At 39.6% G+C, this 19,401-nt stretch overlaps 1 protein-coding gene across 1 annotated transcript; it reads right to left on the bottom strand.

Moving 5' to 3' along the window:
* Window positions 1-5,739: 5,739 nt before the first annotated feature.
* On the bottom strand, window positions 5,740-13,470 carry TEX36 (testis expressed 36). Its single transcript, XM_074999291.1, has 4 exons — window positions 13,456-13,470; window positions 10,754-10,885; window positions 8,016-8,096; window positions 5,740-5,970 (listed from the first exon to the last, which is right to left on the bottom strand). The coding sequence occupies exons 1-4, from the start codon at window positions 13,468-13,470 to the stop codon at window positions 5,740-5,742; spliced, it is 459 nt and encodes a 152-aa protein (XP_074855392.1).
* Between the last annotated feature and the right edge of the window lie 5,931 nt (window positions 13,471-19,401).

Raw genomic sequence — 19,401 nt, 5'->3', positions numbered from 1 at the left:
GCACCTTGGTGTGTACAGTGAGCTTATTGTTAGCCCATACCAAATTTTGGGGAACCCTCTTTTATATATATCCTGCTGTGATTGGACACATATGGTTCCAATCAGGCATTTTAGTTCATGACAGTGACTCATCTGCTGTAGGACTTCTTAGAATGCTGGACTGTAAAACTACAATAAATAAATAAATAAATAAAAGAAGCCAAGCCTGTGTAGAAGAGCACACATTTTTAATTGAGTATTCTGGTGCAGGTACTATAACAAGTACCTGTTCTTTCTTTGTGCTGGTTCTGAGTACCGGCACCTCGGCAGCCCCAGCCACAGGATTGGCTGGGGGGATGGAAGTGGGGAGCCGGCTGAGTACTGGCTCCTGTTTTTTTTTTTAAACAAAGGCACTGACAAGTACAGTTGAGAAAGCATAGTGAGGCCCATCACAATGCATCATTTAAATACAAGCTGCAATGTACAGTAACTGCCAAGATGCAGGGGAAAAGGCTTTGGGTTAAATTCTACCCTGCAATGTGCAAGATGGGATTCAAGTAAGAGGGACAGTAGTTCCCCTTCCTCTGTCTTTCAGCAGCACTCCCCACTTCCTTCTGGCTGTTGAGAATGAGGACACACCATCCAGGGAGCTCTGAAGTATAATCAGTAGGAGATGGTAGTGCTTAGCTGGGAAGTTCTTCTGGCTTCCAACCTCCCTGTCAGCGAGTGGATTGGTAGCAGTGCCTGACGTGAAAGACAAAGTTGTCCTAGCCAGGAATCCTGTGCTGAATCCTCTTGTCTACAATAAGGTGACCCATCAGCAGCAGGTCTCAGTCTTCTCTCTGAAGACCAGACATATAAATGATGCGTCAGTTTCTATAGAAATGTCTCCAGCTTCTGAAATGCAGGAACTTGCATTGGCGTTTAAATGTATTCCAGGCAATGTATTTAGAGTCAGGGTATGTGTAAGCAGTGGGTGGGGAACAGCTTCCCCTCCCAGCAGCACAAATTACACATGCAGACACGTACTTTTAAGTTGATGATAAACCAAAATAATCTGTTTGGAACTGTGCTTCCCATGTATGGTAATTGCCAAGCCTGTTATTTTATGGTCTAAAGCCAGTATTGTACTTGCAAACTTTTCACATTATTAATAAATCATTTCAGAAGGTATTGATGTCCTGAGATGACCCTATCACTGGTTAGAAGAGTCATATGGATACATAAGAGCTGTGAGCTCAAGAATAGTTAATATTGCACTCGTAAAATGGTTTATCACGGGGTCAGCAACCCTCAGCACGGGTGCCAAAAGTGGCATGCGAGCTGCTTTTCATCGGCATGCAGGGTGGGAGCTCAGCCCTTCCCCTCTTCCCCCATGCAGCCAGGAGCTTTCTCAAAGCCAAGCCACCCATGGATTAACAAAAGATCAGCTAATGCTACCAAACACCACCTAAATGGTAAAGCTTGGCAGCTTAATTTATTTATTAATGAAGCTGCTGTAAGTAGGATTTTAGTGACTTTGAAAAGTATCACTGGCACTTGTACTGTACATAGAGATCAAAAGGTCCCATGTGGGCACTCTGCCTTGGAAAGGTTGCTGTGAACCATGGCTTATCATTTGACTAGTAAATAAGGGGTCTCCTTTGGGTCATCAAAGCTATTTAACTACAGTAGTTGTGGTCCACACAGAGCCCACCTTGGGTTCTGACTGAACCAGAATTGGTATATCCTCATCTAATTTCAAGCACTATATGATCAAATTATTAGAGATTTGATAGCTCCAGAGCTCCCACAATAACATTTGTGAGACAAGATTGATAAAATACACTCAGTTATAATGACTAATTTGGTCAAACCAATAAGATTGGTCAAACTTGGCTAAAGATCTGCTTCCAACCATTCTTCTATGCAGAGGCACTCTATTCTTTAAAAAAATGGCAAAACCTTGGATGGCCATTGTCTCACCTAAGTGACAAGGAAAATTTTAAATTATTTGTAGACCTTCAGCAACAGTCTAACCTGCTCTGCACCAGAACACAGAAATATCTCCAGTTAAAGCATTTAATAACTAAGTTATTTGGACTGGATGCATTGGGAGCTCTAGAACTTCCAGAATTTTTACTAATTTGGAGAAGCTTCCTTGGCCATCAGTATTCGTCTATGATTTTCTTACCCCAAATATCTGGCAAAGATTGCTAATTTAAGAGTTGCTTGTATAAGGCTGACACACCCAGGTCATCGGCAGCAGGGAATGCACCTGTGACCTTAGGGCTAAAGCCTTGTGCTGTACTGTATGAGCTAAAAGCCAGCTGACTTCACTGTCCAATGTCAATGGTCAAAGTGCCCCCGGGATTACATTTGTATAGCGATTTGTAGGATACACAGCTATCTCCCTGATATGATGCAGTACAGTTGTACCTATAGCTGTATCAAGAATTTCCGGCATGAAGTAGGTCAAAAAGTTAGTCTAATATTGATTGCTAAGATGGAGCCCTGCTTCTTAAGTTTCTTTTTTGGATATGTTGTTAATATCTGGTAATTAGCTGGTCACTAGGTAGTATGGTTCCAACATACATTCTTGGTCACAAAAAATGAATTCTATGAAAACAGAAAGGATGATTCCCCACCAAACACTGATACTTGGCTCAGTGATATGGCCAACCTCACTGCAGTGAATGGCTGGCAATCAATAGCTTCAAATTCAAAGAAATTGTGTGATCTTTTAGAGGCCTATCATTAATATAGACCCTACCTCTCCCCTTGCTTTATTCTTGTCATCTTTTTTGTTTGTTTGATTGTAGAATTATGATAAATCTGTTATTTTGGTGCATTTGTTATGTTTTGAAAATTAGCCATTACAAGTGAGTGTATCTTATTCGCAGACTCTTTTCCACCACTGAACTTTTTATCCTCCTACTATTTGTTTAAATTTGACTTTCATCGACTTTTCATTGTATCTTCTTTGCTCACTGATATTTTTGTTTTTCAAGTATCTATGTACTTAATGTATACTTCTGCAATTTATGTATCTACACTTTTTGAAGCCTGGGTGAACAGTGGTTATTAAAAAGATTTAGCCTGTTACAACCCATTTTAAAAAGTATGATTCAAATTAGTGAAATTCACAGCACTAATTGAAGCTATATTATGGGCCCAATTTTATACCATTTAAATGTGTGGCACTCCAGTGGCACTATTCCTGATTTACATCAGTATGAGAGATCAGTCTTACGCCAGTAATATGTGCATAAGCTTTCACACTGTTCTGCCAATATACTTTATGTGAAACTCTCATGATGCATCCTCAGTGAAACCACAAGCAATGGAATCGGTTTTCTTTAACCAGTGTACGCATTAGATGTGCGAATGTACAAGTGTAATTAAAAGACTTGCATAGCAAATGCTGCATGGTGCTCTGTAACAGAGCAGAGTCTGCCCTCCTAAATTACTAGACCCACCTGGGAAAGGGTCAGGTAATTCCTAAAAAGTCTGAGAGAGCTCAGAGGAAGAGGTCGTTTACATGAGGCAAGGTCACTGGATTGGGGTTGAGGGTGGGAGAGAAGAAGAATATGTGGGGAAAAATTGCTGCAGGATCTGAAGAAAGGGCTTGGAAAAACTCTGAATATGGTCTGATACCCTTCTTGGACTAGGGAAATAGGCGCACTCAGCACAAAATTATAGGTAGCCCCTAGCTTGATTGTGATAAATAAATGTATTCTTTGTTTTCGTGTGCCACACTGAGACACTTTTGAACAGTCAGCTGCTTGCAGCTTGCAACCTATAGTCTGAAAGATTGCAGTGAAACAACCAACAGGCACACACCACCCCTATCCAACAGAAGCATGATGGGGGAGGAGAACTGGCTAAAACAGTTGTGAAGGGATTAATCTAAATGGGTAGAAAGTGTATCTCCTGCTCCTGTGCTAAGCAGAAGCTCCCCACTTTCCTCCCTGACTGCTGAGATTTGCCCCTCCTGTACTTTAATTACTGCATTAGTGTGATCTTTGTCTTGGTGTGAAGCTAACAATGGAACACAAAGCAGTGAAGTGTATGTAAAAAATTAAGATTATGACATCAGTAAAGGCTGTTTCGTGTCTTATTTTGACACTACATTGATATAGACTTACCACAATGGCACCTTGATGCTGATTGTGGACTCTATAACACAAGTAATAAATGCATAAGGAACATAAATCATTGCTTGTACCTGCACTATTGAACAGGATAATGGCTTTTGGATCCCCACTAATTATGGAGAGGTGAAAAGGACTCCATATCCCATTACCAAACTGTTCAACCATCCAGATCCCAAATCATTCAGGCAAGATTTTTGACAAGTGTCTTACACTGTTGAGAGTTAATATGAACCTTAATGGCAATATTAGGGATGGGAAAATGGGGACTATGCAGAAGCTGTATATACAGAAATATGAGAGGGACAAATTCTGGTGGAAAGCCATATGCTTGCAATACGAATGGCAGAGATCTTAACCTGTGTGGGAGGGAAGCAGCTCTATTCTTTGCAAAAACTGCCCTAGAGAAAGTGCCTCAGCTGAGGGCTTCTGTGATCTCATGAAGCAAGCCAGGCTGAGGAGAAGTTTTGTTGCACAATTTAGCCACATATACACATTGTGACATCCCTTTTTATCCATCTTTTTTTTATGCCTACACTTATTTTATACTGTAATAAAGAATTCAGTTGCTTTATTATTACATATTATTCATTTACCTCACGGGCCATATCCAGCATGATTAAAAATTGGACAGAGATGTGTGTGTCAGGATGGGGTGGGGAATAAAGAAAGGAATCTCCCGTTCACACCCATGATACAGCTCAGCAAATTTCATCCTCATATATGAAACTACAGTGTATGATCCTGACATTGTTCTTGTGGGGGGGTAAGTGGCAACGATCCAGCTTTATACCCAGAGGACTACCCAGCCCTCACAAACTCCTGCACATTGTGTTGCCCCTCACCCCCCACGTCACTGCTGGAGGACTAGAAGCAGCAGAGTTGGTCACTAGAATTTGTGCCTAAAGGCATAATCAATTTCAAATTTTACTGTACAACATAATTACTATCACCCCGATCCACAAAAAGGCAAATGCGTTCAAAATTTAGGCACCAATAGATTCAAAACGCTGCTTGGCTGCTGCACAATTCAGTACACGCTTAAAATCCCTCCATGTCTAAATTTTTGCTGTCCAAGTCCTTTTGGTGCTTAAGTTTCTGCCACTGGCCATGCACACAATGCCTTTTGCCCTAGCAATCTGGTTGAATATCTCATGCCGAAGCACCAGTGGATCTTCATACAGGGTGAGGATAGCTCTCCCTACACCTCTCTCCCCAAACCCAGTGTGTGAGCTCAGTGCAACAATTAAGTCACCTTAGATCTTGGGCCTACCTCTGTTCTTCCATTGATATTTTTAAAAAATAAAACTATACAAAAACAACTACACTTTACCTGCCAATGTTGTGATTCATTAAAATGTACTTTATTGTAACTTATGTGTTCATAGTAATTTTAATTTTCAGTAAAGCTAAAGAATTTGCAAACAAAAATATAATTGCTAATTTTAATGAACCTGCAACTGTAAATCAGACCTATTTGCAACATATACTGCAGTATCCACTTTACAAAGATATTTATTTCATCATTTGTTTGAGATGTAAGAGTAGTTCAGGATCAGAGAAAAGCATATTGATTGGCCTCAGTTGTTATTAAATAAGGAGTTCTGTAATTAACATAGTGATTTGACTACATGTGTTTTATATTCTCAGGAACAGATTTATAAATGTAGCACCTTTCTAAGTGTTGCTTTGGATATCGTCTACAAAAAGGATGCTCAGTATCTTGATCACCTACGAATGATGTTTGATAAATGGTAAAACCATCATGACTGCTAGGAATGTATTCATGTGCCCACAGACAGAAGTTTTGTGAATTTTGTTGCCTTCTTTCTGGTTCAACTTTCTTTCGTCCTAAACTCTGTGAAAAAGATTGAAGGAAAATTTGATGAAAAGTTACATTTAAAGAGCACAGTTTCACTGTTAAAAAGTATGGAATATTGGGCAAGAAATCTATGACTTTGGTCATGGAGTGGTTAAAAATTAAACAAACACTTACCAAAATGATTATCAGAACCACTTCTGTTCTGCTGCCAGCATTTAGGTCATAAATATTATTCTCAGACTTACCAATATGTACCTTTCTGGTAGTATGATTAAGTAAGCAAATGCACAGACAAAGGCAAAATCAGAAATAGACATCTTGATTTTTGAACTATTATGAATAAAATAATTCTATGCATTTCTATAACACTTTATATACTCAAAATGCAGTACTAAATGATCCTCATAACAATCCAGTGAGGTAGGTAAATAACATTATTTCTGGCTTGCAGATAAATACAGAAAGTGGAAAAACCTAGTTTTTCAAGCGTGTTTGCTATTTTTGTGTGCCAAATTTGAGACTCAGAAAGCCTGATTTTTCTTATGTGTGGGACCCAGAGCTCTCAGTGAACTCCCATCCAAAAAAATAGCAGGCACCAAGTATAGCACACTGGGCAAGATAACTGAAGATTTTCAACATTTACTGGATGCTTTTTGGAAGTCTGGGTGTAAGAGTTGCCCAAGGTCACAGAATGATACAGTGTCAGAGCAGGAATCAGAACACAGGAGTTCCTGACTCCTGCTCTATGCACAGTTTAGTAGATCATGCTGTCTCTTTTGTTCCCATAAGAAAGAAAAAATAAAATTGAAATTATTATGCATGCAAACACAAAATGCAAAAAAAGGGAAATATTTAAAATTTACTCAAAATGATGGCTCACGTAAGACACTGGTTCTCAGCCAGGCTGCAGAGGTCTTCCCTGGGGTATATCAACTCATCTAGATATTTGCTCAGTTCTACAGCAGCCTATATAAAAACACTCTAAAGATGTCAGTGCAAACTAAAATTTCATAGAGACAATATGAGAAAATAAGCAACTTTTCTAGTAACTGTGTACTGTGACATTTTATTTTTATGTCTGATTTTGTAACCAAATTGCTTTGTAAAGTCAAATGAAGCTTGGGGTATGCAAGACAAATAAGACTCCTGAAAGGCTGAGAACGAATGCCTTAAGTTATCTTTAAGCACATATCCTATAATTCCCTCTAGGCCATTAAACTTCCAGGTAGACCTCTGTAACTCTTGCTCACCACAGAAGTAAGCACCATGCACGCGCAATGTACGCAATATAAGAGAAATGTTGTTGTGCCAGAGGAGCACATAATCTATGCTTGTGCAGATCCAGAATCTGGGATAGCAGGACAGTCTCCCCACCACCTGTAATAGGGTATGTTACTGTCCACGGAGAGTAAATTAAAACACAATATGGAACATTTAGTGCCTGGTAGCAGGGTCCACATGGATAGTTAATGCATAGCCATTACACCCCAGCTTGCCATGCACCATTTGTATAGACCTGTCTAGAAAGGCTGTGCTGCAGTTCTGTAGTTTGCTTGCAGGTTGTTTCTTATAATCCCTACTTAATTGCCTGAAAAAGACCATTTATTTTAACTTCTTGTGACAGAGATTAATTTTGCCAGCATAGCAGTGTGAGAATAGCTGCTTCCAAAACAGAATGCTCGATGTACAAATGTAAATGTAGCAATCAGTGCATCCAGATTAAAAATCAGTACAAAAACACTTTTACAAGTGGCTAATCTACAAACCTCTGTACACTAAGAGGAAGTGACATGATGTGGCCGGGCCACTGTTCCACAAGAAGTCAACTATATATGTATCACTCTTGCCAAATCCTACATACTAGCCTAGATATTGGTAAATGCTATAATACACAATTCTGAGGATTTAAATGTATGAAATCATGTAACAACACTATGTGCATGTTATCCCTGCTGTTTACTGTGCATTTCCTCTCATCACCCTTTTTGAGTAACAATGAATTTTGAAATAATATTGTTTTTAATTTGGGGCAGGTTGAAAAATTTGAGAGACTTGTAGATTTTCTAGTGCTGGATACTTACAAAATCAAAGTACTCTCCTGCATTTTGTAAACAATGCCTGTTGTCATGGGTTGAAAATGGAAAATGATTTTTTACTGCTTTCTGTAAAAGATGAAGAAAAGGTAAGTTTTTACGTGCTTTATGCTATAATCTCCATTCCCACTTTGAGACAGTCATAAATTATGATTTTTTATCAACAGGCATAATCTGTTAATTTTTTTTGCACATGGATTTACTCCTGCAAAGCTATCTCTCTGTATTTTCCTCCAAAATCATCAGAATTGAACATAACAATTGACTGAACAGGCACATGATTAAATGAGAACTTCCAAATCAGAAAAAACTATATTCTCTATAAAATCACCAAGATATTGCAGATATGTGAAGACTTTTTTGTATGGCTCATTAGTAAGCCTGCAACTAACGAAAGTTGAAATATAGGTGGGAACTCAAGACTTGGTTAGTGTGAGATTACAGTTCCTGAATGCCCTCCAGGAACTAGGTTCTGGGAGACTCTTAAGCATAGAATTAATTTTTAAACTCATCTTTTGCACATATATTTCACCCTTTTTGAAAAAGTAAATCATGGTTTAAAAACACCTGAAACTACATAAATGCAGTTATAGGAAAATAATAAATTTTAATAATTTACAAACAGTGCATTTTGTAAAGTTTTAGTCCTATGTGTATAAAATGGTTAAAATAAGAAATTCTATAATCTATTCTGGACTACTAGACTGATCCTTCTTGCTTCAAAAGCATCATCTTTTGGTTTATGTTTGTAACTTTCTGCTCATTTTCACAACTTCTCTAATGATTTTTATAGTTAATATGGAGGCAGAAATATTCCAAGTTTTAACTGTATATCTTCATCTCCAGACAGCGTATCTAGTTTTACTGTGCTATAATGCAAATATTAGTTGAAATAAATTGTGTTTTGCAACAGGAAATTATAAATCAGTTTATAAAGAAAAATATAATTTGGTTCAAATCCTGAAAGAACAGGCAGATGCCAGGAGCTGCGTGCATGGTGTCAGCTGCAGGCTATAACTTATCTTGGTTTGGTCTTGTGCTGTGTACCTCATGATCACATCATTTCCCATACAACCTCAATTTGTCTATAGGCATGTGCTTTTGATTAACTATAGATTGTTAATATTCTTCAAGGGTTCAATTCTATAGGTACTCCATGCATAGAATTACAAGTGAAACCAGTCTGATTCTGATAAGCAGGTCAGCTACTCTACGAATATGTGTCTAAGCCCCAATTGTGCAAATATAGGTTGAACCTCTCTAGTCCGACACCCTTGGGATCTTACCAATGCTGCACAAAAGCATTTGCCAAACCAAGGGAGGTCAATATTGTCTAGCAGCATTATGAACACTTCCACTGCTTACTCGGCTCTTACAAGATATTTAGGGGTAAGTTACAGCTAAATAACAGCCACAGATCACCGAGAGCCAGGATTGGTGGCTGTAAATAAACTTTATGGGACCACAGGAAACTTGGCCACACCCATAAGTGGATATCCAGCTAATTAAAATCATGACAGACTATGGATGTAGCTGGATGAGAAAGTGCCGGATTAGAGAGGTTCAACCTGTAGTTATGCACCAAAATTAAGTTATGCATGAGTAATCACACTGAGTACAGTGGAACTACTCATTTGTACTTGCTTATAGATTGGGGCCTTAGGTAATGTCTCCTGCATGCATAGAATGCACAGAGCTATCACTGAATCACATCAACATGGCTAAGATCCAGTCACTTGCACCTTAACAAAGGAATAATGAGTTTATTTATAGTTTCTAAGTGGTGGAGGAAAACTGAAAAACACAGTTATATACATATTAACTAATATATCTGAGAATTATTTAATACATTAACTACAGTAAAAAGCTATAGTAAAAATGGCTTTAATATTACAGCAAAGTAAGAACAATGAATAATATAATCTAAGAATGAACTATATTTCTGCCTCTGAGAAAAGTAATTAACCTCACAGCCAGTGAGCTGCCTCAAACAGAGAGATTAGACATGCAGCTCTGGCACACACTGACCTTCCAAATCCTTTCAAACTGAAACACTTTTTTCATTTGAAGCTTTTCTTTAAAAAAAAAAAACCACAAACTTTCTCAAACTGTGTTGCTATGACATCACATTAGTCTTTTTACTACATCTGCGTATCCTAATCCATCATAAATGGATGAAATGGCCTAAATTAATTCTTCCGAACACTGAAAACAGCCACAAAAAATTCATGGATGTCACAACAACATAAGAAAGGTCATATGGGTATGGACCAATGGCCTATCTAGCCCAGTATTCTTTCTTGAACAGTAGTCAGTGCCAGATGCTGCAGAGAAAGGTATAAAATCCCCATAATGTACTGTAATCTTCTATTTCTGTTCTCACTATTTCCAGCCTCCCTTCTCCTCCCCTCCCTTTTAGCAAAATTCTGCTCTGAGTACAAAGAGACGAGTGAAGTTACTCTGGTTTTAAACCAGTATAAATGAAGTAGAATTTGGCCTTTGGTCTTATGTGATTATAAAAGTGTGATGCCTCCTTCTCAGGAATGACAAGACAAATTACCAAGAGAACTACAAAGTGTTTGGGGGAGAGAAATTAATTTCAGCCTACTGAAGCCGAAGACAAACTGACCACCTTATTCTTATTTGGGTAATTTAATAAGAATTTATTCTATAACATGTTGCAACAAGGAGTTCCATAAATCAATTATATGTCCATAAAAACTAACCTGCTCCCGAATTTTGTATGCTAGAGGCAATCTCTTCTCAATATACTGAAACTCTTCTGGATTTTTTACCTGTTTTAGCATACAGTTTGTGATTGATTCAGATTGACTTTGGATTATTCCAAGGTGTGTGAACTGGAAAATATAAATGTTTTGATCAAAAGAACAAACACATCGGTCTTGGAAGAGCAGTTATTTTTATTACTTGTGTTAAGTAGATCTTGGGGGCACAGTCTGAATCAGGGTCCCACAGTGCTACTACCACACCACACCGAACAAAGTACAATCCCTGTCTCGAGCTCGCGGATTAGTTTACTTTTTCAGACAGTTTCCTCCAAGTGAAGTGATTATTAATAATTTCTATTGTAATTAGTTTGTGGTGACAAAGATATTAAGTTACATGATAATACATGACAACAATGCTATGATGTAGGGAAATAATCATAATTATCCCTATTCAAAGAAGTGGAAACAGAAATTAAAGGTGATCTAAAAAGAATAAAAATCTGAGAGTTATTTCTTCCTCTTTCTTTGTCACCTATAAAGAAGATCTGAGAATACCAGAAATATCACTCATGTCAGGATTTTTCTTCCTTTTCTAATTGAAGAATTTGGTTGACTCAGAAATGTGCACTGCTAGCTGTCTTAGTCTTTTGTCAAAAAAATAGAGGAATTGAATCATCCAATATCTTTTTCCTTGGAAAACTTTCAGTTAAATAGTTATTAACAAAAACAAACTTAGGGATAAGGAACAATTTTAGTCAAATTACAGACTGCACTTCCCCCATCCAGCACCTTTGGGATCTGACCAGTCCTGAGCCAAAGAACCTGCTGGACCAGGGGAGGTCTATCCTGGTACCTCTGCTGCCCCCAGTTCTGGGACTCTCCTCTGGTGGTAGCAGGGGGCTGGCATTGACTTGGATGGGACTTGGGAAAGAGCATGAGGGAAGAAACAGGGTGGCTGTGGAGTCCTGCATCCAGGGACTAGGAGTGGAGGCCCACAGGAGTGTACCAAACCTCACAGCTGCTGGGCTGTGCTGTCGGCCTCAGCCTCCAGAGCAGTCTTGTCTATAGGATGGTTCGGAGCAGCCACCCCAGCCCCTACACTTTGGGAGGTTCCCTGGCAGCCACCTAAACCATCCAATGGATGGGACAGTCCCCCACATTGATATTAGCTGGCAGGACTCAGGGTGATTAGGTGATTAACTGGGGGACCTGGTGGGGGGCAGCAGCAGGGCTCCCGCCACGCTCACTGTGGTGGTAGTAGGGATTACAATATCCCATATTACAGAGCAGGATTGGTTGAAAATTTCCCAGCAAAAGTTTTTTGAAATGGAAAATGGAGTTTTGGTTTCAATAAATTATTTTGCAAGACGTGTTTCCTTTCCACAGCAGAACTTGTTGTGTCATTACAATATTTTGACCCAAACCTTTTTAGTTTGCGAGTTTTCTGGTGAAAACCAGAACATTTCATTGGCTATGTCAAGCAAAGCAAAAGGCCTGATTTCGTCTGTTTTTCTCCAAAAATGTCATGGGGGAGGAGATAAGGAAGGGAAACAAAATCAGATCAATTTTAGCAGGAGCCTGGCTGGGGAAGCAACACCTGGATCTTTAATATAAAGGACAAGAGAAAAGAATCACAGCAGGTCTTCTTCCCGTCCCAAGAGAAAGGAGGTGCAGCAGGGCCACTGTTCCTTAGGGGCTGGTTAAGAAACGTGCCCAGGACCACCCAGCTGCTCAGGGGCAGGGAAAACAGTGGGGCTTGGGCCCAGGGGCTGGAACAGTTTGTAGAGTGAGGGTGCTCAGCGCCACGGAAGCGAACCGTAAGCCCTGATGGACACCGCTGCAAGTCGGGTCCGCTGCTGCCGCCGCTGCCGCCGCTGCACTCAAGAGCACCCGGACTTCAGTGCGTCAGACAGCTTCGGGCCCGCGCTCGTGAGAAGCGTCAGGGATGCCCATGGCGCAGCCCTCCCGCCCGCCGATGGGGTCGCTGCTCTCCCGCTCCCCAGCGATACGCTGCCGCTGGCGGCGCCGGCGCGTGTCGTTATCCCTCGTGCCAGGGCACTCGGCGTGAGGGAGAGGCCGCGCTGGGCGGGGCTCTGCGCCCGCTGCCCGGGTGCTGCTTGGCCGGGGAGAGGAGCCGCCCCGCCCCCTGCCCTCGTCTCTCACCCAAGCGCCGTCCCGCTGGGTGCTGGGGTTGGCCAACCTGCCTTTGGGCATCGTTGGGCCGTCCCGCACAGCGCGGCCGACCTGCTGCCTCGGCGGCCGGACAGTGGTTGCCATAGACACCGCTCGCTCCCACCGAAACGCCGGGGCCCGCCCCTCCGCCCGCGAAGCCCCCGCGTCCGCCGAGGGGATCCCCTCAGTGCCCAGGGCGGGCATCCCCGCCGGGGGTGAAGGAGAGCTCCCCTTAAAAGGGTTGGCGAGGCCCTGCTGTGGGGCAAGCAGACCCCTCTGGGTTGCGGGGACTGCACCCTTCTAAAAGGGATGGAGACCCCCGGGGTGAGCGACCCCTCACTGGAGGGGGTTGGGGAGCACTGCCTAAGGGGATGGGGCAATTTTGCTTGTGGTTTGGAAGATCTCAGCATGGGGGCTGGAGGCCCGACCCTCATTCCGGTGCAAGTAGAGAGAGACTCCTTTTATGGTTGGGGAGACCAGGCTGTTCAGGGAGTGTATGGCCCCTGTTGTGAGGGAGGGGAAGATACCTGTGAGGACTCCATTACCCAAAGGGTAGGAAAGACTCCCCAGGGTGTGCAAATGCCTTCCCCAAAGTGAGGCACCAGAGAAAATGGTGTTAGGTTTAACCATACAAAGAGGTTCCTCTGCTTCAGTTATAGCAACATTTGTTCTAAACGCCTCTCCTTTGGGAAAGGAAAGTAGCTATACTTTATATAAAGAAAGCTGTTTTTAAAAAAACATTCAGGAATCAGCTAAGAAAATATCAGTGGGATCATCTTTTTCTCCTTATATGTCTGCTATGACATGAGTCTATGCAATAATTTAAATGGTTCAGGCTGTATACACCAGGATGTTTTGGTTCAGCCAAGTTGTATTGTGAATCCCCTGCCTGGTTATTTACTTAAATCAAGGTGTCATGTGGTTCTGATATGTCAATCAGGTACCAACAAAAAACACTCTTTCCTGTGCTCCAGCACAGCTGGAAAAAATGGGACAAGGGAACAAAATCTTGGACAGTCTCTCTTAAAAACATGTTTAACTTGTTTAGAACCAATACAGTATTTTAAAACAAGCATTTCAATAACATTGTACAATCTAGACAATATCTCTGGGGAAAAAAAGAATTCTAACAATAAAAACAAGAATACTTAAAAGCAGTATGGCTGCCGCAACACTGGGATTCCATTACTGAAATAGAAAAAACCCACAATTCCAATCATATTGTACGTGATTATTACTATTTTTTTCTATAATTAAAAATGGTATGTAAGCAGAATGTTAGTGGTGGAAATAAGCTCTCTCTCTCCCCATGTCTTTTTTTCCCATCATGGGAGTGTTTGTGAACTCAGCTCTAGCTATTTCTGCGCTTAGCTTTGTTATGTTAATTATGGTCATAGAATAGTGCTGTGTATTAAACGAAAGATTTGAAGAGAAGGAGATTAGCATTTGAGACAAGTTGTTACAGAAGGATCCTGAGAACAGGATGGATGCAGGTCACCAACAAGGAATTCTGTAGGAAGATACAGCTGAAATAAAACCTACTGCAGAAGGGTATACAATGGAAGTTACAGCTATTTGGGCACATCTGCAGAATGAATGATGAATGAGAAATCAAGACCCTGGTATTTGGCATAATGGACGGTTCGAAAAGGAGAGGCAGACCTCTCAGAGCATGGGTAGATGATATAGCAGATTGGTGCAGAGCTAGTCTACAGAAACTAAGCCACTCTGCACTGGACAGGGAAAGATGGAAGGAAATAGGCATTGGATGCCAACTGGCGCTGAGTCCATTGTTGATGATGATGATGATGATAATTCTATGATTCTATGATGATGATATTAAGTGTTGTTTTCTCACCAGTGTATTGTATATGAGAGATATTTGCATGTACTTACAGTGAATTGTTTTAGACCTCCACATGTGGAACACATAGTTTACAGTGTTAATTTTGAAAAAAACTCACATTTTAGATGTGCAAAAGATACAAAACCAGTTTATTCTGCACATGAATAAGCAAGGTTACTTACCTGAGAAAAGGCAAGACTTTTGTTGAGGAAGCGTAAAAGATGACATACCAAATATCAGTATTAACAGAAGGGAAGGAAAATATTTTATACTACAGACCCAGCTCTGCGAGAAGTTATGCACATGCTTAATTCACTGTGAGTAGTTTCACAAAGTTCAGTGGGACAAATCCAGTGTCACTGAATCGAAGTGTTCAACAATCATGAGTAAAACGCGCCAAAATCATGGGACTGACCACATTTTTTAAAAAAATAAGATGTGTGGGGCCTTTTATTTGCCTTCTGGCTTTGAGCTTATAAAGTTAACATTTTCAAGCTTTTCTTTGATGCTTGAAGCTTATTTAAAAATAAAACTGAGAGTCACAAACAATAACAGGACTCCAAAGCTTGTGATTAAAATTGAGGTTATGTCATAGGGCCCACATGTGCACACATTTTTGCAAGATCAGAACCTTAAATACACCCAGTATAAGGGTGGTCATCATACACAATACCTTATCAGTTCAGGATAGAAAAGAAGGGAAGAAATAATATTTTGAAAAACTACTGCTTTTAGAACAATTGTAGAAAAAGTTTTCAAGTTAGATTATAAATGTCTATCAGGTTGTTAGGAACAATGGCATAACTAAATTATGAAGTTAACAAGTGAGTTAAGTCAGGTGAACAGATAGCTAAAGACCTATAATGTGAAAATTAACAATAACGTTTTTGTGATTTGAGATTACTATTATTATAACCATGAGCCAAATGGGGATGCAGCTTTATTTTATGTAGAAGATAGCACATCTTTGATTTGAAAAATTTCTTTCATCGTTCTCCAACAACACTTTTTTATGTATGTGAAGCTTTATTTGCTGTTTAACCAACTGATTAAAAGATGTATCTAGACATTCTCTCATTTATTTGTAACTTTTAGGCGTACTTCATGCCCTTCAAATTAAATTTAACAATCTAGTTTCCTATTTTTCATTATTGCAAGTTTTTTTAAATAGCTCTGCAATGTACAAACACAACATAGGTTTCCATCATTGATTTTGGCAGAATGAAATTTTTATTATTCTCTTCATAAAACTGAATTTATGTGACACACATAGTTTTAAAATTATAATCAAAATACAATATCCTTTCATTGCTGTGTGAAATGTGTTCCTTATTTAACATATTAGCCTGCCTGTCTATACTGAAAACTGTAACAATTGTATTCCTTTTTGTGAAAATGCACTTTGGTAACATTGCTAAAAGTCCTGCTGAGATGGTGAAACAACAATATTAGGCAGTGATTGGTTTCTCCATCCAGTCAGTAGTTCTACCACCCAGTGTGGATCCTTCAAGCAAATTGCCAGCAACTCTAATACCTCTAACTGTAACTCTTTCATGGATGTCTCAGGATGTCCCCATTAGCTCATTATTCCTGTTCAGGAAACTCAAAGCTGACATCCTAAAATTCCATAGGTCTCTATCATGCTAGCTGCTTTTAAACCTGTGAATAAAAACAAAAGTCTGCAGTTGCCTTTAAAATGTCACTGGATTTACTGAAAAACTATAATCGGGCAAAGCTTGTATAAATTAAACATGGGCAAACACTCATTACAAAATTCACCAAGTGAGTTAGCATCCTTGTGACAATGTGGGCCAGGAAGGCTAAGGACAATGAATGACCACTCATGACAGGTAAGCTATGAAAAACAGGATTCTGGCACATTGTCAAGGAGGTCTTTTACTACCACTGCCTGTTCCATTAAGTGTTAAAAGTGGACCAAAAAGGCTCCATTTGTTGTGCTTTTCGAATGAAACCTTTCCTGTGCACTATAATCTCTTTAAAAAACAAACTATCTATATCCTATAGGAGAATTTATGCAACGTGAAGGCCATTCTTACCATGTGTTCAGCTTTTTGATTCAAGAGCAGCCAGCAGACACCAGTGATAAACTCTGTTAACTTTTAGTGATACCCAAACCAGTACAGACAACCAATGCAGAGTTACCTCTAGTCCCAGCAAGTCCCACTGTGCAGTATGGAAGCTAAATGATGGTACAAGAAAACTTTTTCGGCTCACTTGCACCAGGCAACTCCCCTGGTACTTTACTGAAGATGGATGATGGCACAAGCTATTCCTGCCTCTGATTGTTCTTCCTCTCCAACTTCACCCCCAGCCTTAGCCTGTGAGTTGAGGGCCAGACTTCAAAATAGGCCAGTATTTTTAGATCAGTCACAGATCTTTAGGCTGAACAGGAGAACCATTGCAGGCATTATTATTGTGGTCAAACGGGGGTTGTCTAGATGCCTCTACACTTATGAAAAATGATTTTTAGTACCAATACTTTTAATTCTAAAGTGATATTCTAGAGTAAAAAGCCTTACAATTAGAGATGCAGATGTACGGAAAAGGTCTAGTTCTCAAATACAGAGAACTCTCACTATGTGACTCTCACTGAAGTCAATAACCAAATCTACTGAGTTTTGCTGTCAACGTTAAGCTCAAGGGGCACATAGAAAATTATGTGTGAATCTCTGATGGCTGAATATGGTCCAAACTTTGTAACAACTACAGTGTAATATAACAGGCAAGTAAGAATTCTATATTGGACGTACATCCTTCATCAGTCTTTTAAATTATTAAATTATTGTGTTTCTAAGTATCAAGAGAAAGAAAATGGTGGTCTGTTATGTGATTGTATCTGAATGCAGACCATATTCCAACTAAAACCAACAAAATTTAAAAGCAAAAACCTATGTGATTTAATTGAACTGGTGTATATTGGTTGTTGCTCTACTGATTTTAATGTAGCTACTACCGAGTTGCTATGGAATAACTTGAGAACTGAGATCAGAATGTCATCTCTTGCCTCTTCTCCTATTCATGATGCAACACCACAGCTGGATCAATTTATGGCTTCCTTTGCATCACACAACGCCTCTCCTTTGAGAACTTTTTTGCTTAGCTTCCCTTGTTACTCTCCTTCCAAATGTCAAATCTTATCCATGAGCTGGATTATTTTTTTCTTATTATACTGGTCTGAGTCAGGCTTCTTATATTTCATAAAGTCTACCAAGGGATCTTTTGGAGAGCACACTACTAGGTAGAGATCAAAGCCATATCTGATGAATAGAGAGACCGCCCTTTGCATGATGATTTGTACTCTTTATCATTTTGTTCTTGCTAATTGCATTTTTTTGCTTTCTAATACACTGAAGGGGTGTGCATATTTGTGCCAAACCACTCTTACAGTTTTATTTATTTATTTAAGGGAGCTGAGGTTGGACTTCCCACCTGTTCTTTTAGGACATCAGAAATTGTTTCTCCTATGTTCCTTCGCACTGTGCATATATAGAATTTTCTTGTGCTCAAATTATAGGCCTGTTTCTCCTCTCAGTAACATCTGATTCACGTTAATGTAATTCCACTGGCTTCTATGGAGTCACTCTCAACTCACCTGGGTATAACTAACAGCATTGGCCCCATATCTTCAGTGTATTCTAGGATTTTGACAGCTTTTTCTCTGTCTCATTCTTCCATTGCAGCATGGAATGGAATGGAATTGAAGGAAGAAGAAACTGTTAAAATGATTTTACTAGTTTAACTAGTAAAGTGTGATGTGTCCACGGAGACATGACAACACCTTTTCCACATTAATGCTTCCTCTCTCTCCATGCTACCACTCACTCTGGCTCAGCAAGACTTAGATTTTGTAGAAAGAGGGATTTAATGTTGAAGGATGAAAGGTGTAAAACATAGTGGTCTATATTATAGGAAATATAAATAATAATAAAGAAAAGAGGAACAGCTCTACAGCTGTAGCTATGGATGAGATTTTCAGTCTCAATAAGTCTCAGTTCACCTATGTTGTCTCAGTATCTTTCTAAAATATTTGTAAAACTTGTTTAGATCCTTTATAGAAGAACCATTAAAGTTCACTTAGCCATTAGTGCTATGCTTTGAATAGATGCTAACTGTAGATAACACTTTAAACATCAGACACTGTATGTCATGAAAACAATACACTGAGCAAGTATATAAACTGATAAATTGTAGAGCTCAGAGAAGAGCTATGAGAATGATTAGAGGATTAGAAAACATGCTGCAGGCAGTGATAGACTCAAAGAACCCATTCTGTTTAGTTTAACAAAGAGAAGGTTAAGGGGTGACAATTATAATCTGAAAGTATCTATATGGTGAACAAATATTTAAAAATGTACTCTTCAGTCTAGAAGACAAAAGTTGAATTATCTATAATGACTGAATGTTGAAACTAGACAAATTCAGACTGAAAATAAGGTGTGAACAGGCATGACAGATTTTCTGTCACTGACATTTAAATCAAGTCTGGATGTTTTTCTAAAATATATGTTCTAGGAATTCATTTGGGGCAAATTCTATGGCCTGTGTTATACAGGAAGCCAGATCATAACGGTGCCTTCTGGCTTTGGAATTCAGGAATCAATGAAAC

This window comes from Carettochelys insculpta, chromosome 7, assembly GCF_033958435.1.
Source record: "Carettochelys insculpta isolate YL-2023 chromosome 7, ASM3395843v1, whole genome shotgun sequence".
NCBI classification, from domain to species: domain Eukaryota; kingdom Metazoa; phylum Chordata; order Testudines; family Carettochelyidae; genus Carettochelys; species Carettochelys insculpta.
The sequence above is the reverse complement of the archived record's forward strand: the minus strand, read 5'-3'. Positions and strand labels throughout refer to the sequence as shown.

What these genes read in the sequence shown, in the direction of transcription:
- TEX36 (XM_074999291.1), bottom strand. An exon ending in CATACAAAATTCGGGAGCAG is followed by an intron (nt 8,097 to 10,753) that starts GTTAGTTTTTAT and finishes CATCTTTTACAG; the next exon opens with AAAGCAGTAAAAAATCATTT. An exon ending in CAGGAGAGTACTTTGATTTT is followed by an intron (nt 5,971 to 8,015) that starts GTAAGTATCCAG and finishes TCTTTTTCACAG; the next exon opens with AGTTTAGGACGAAAGAAAGT.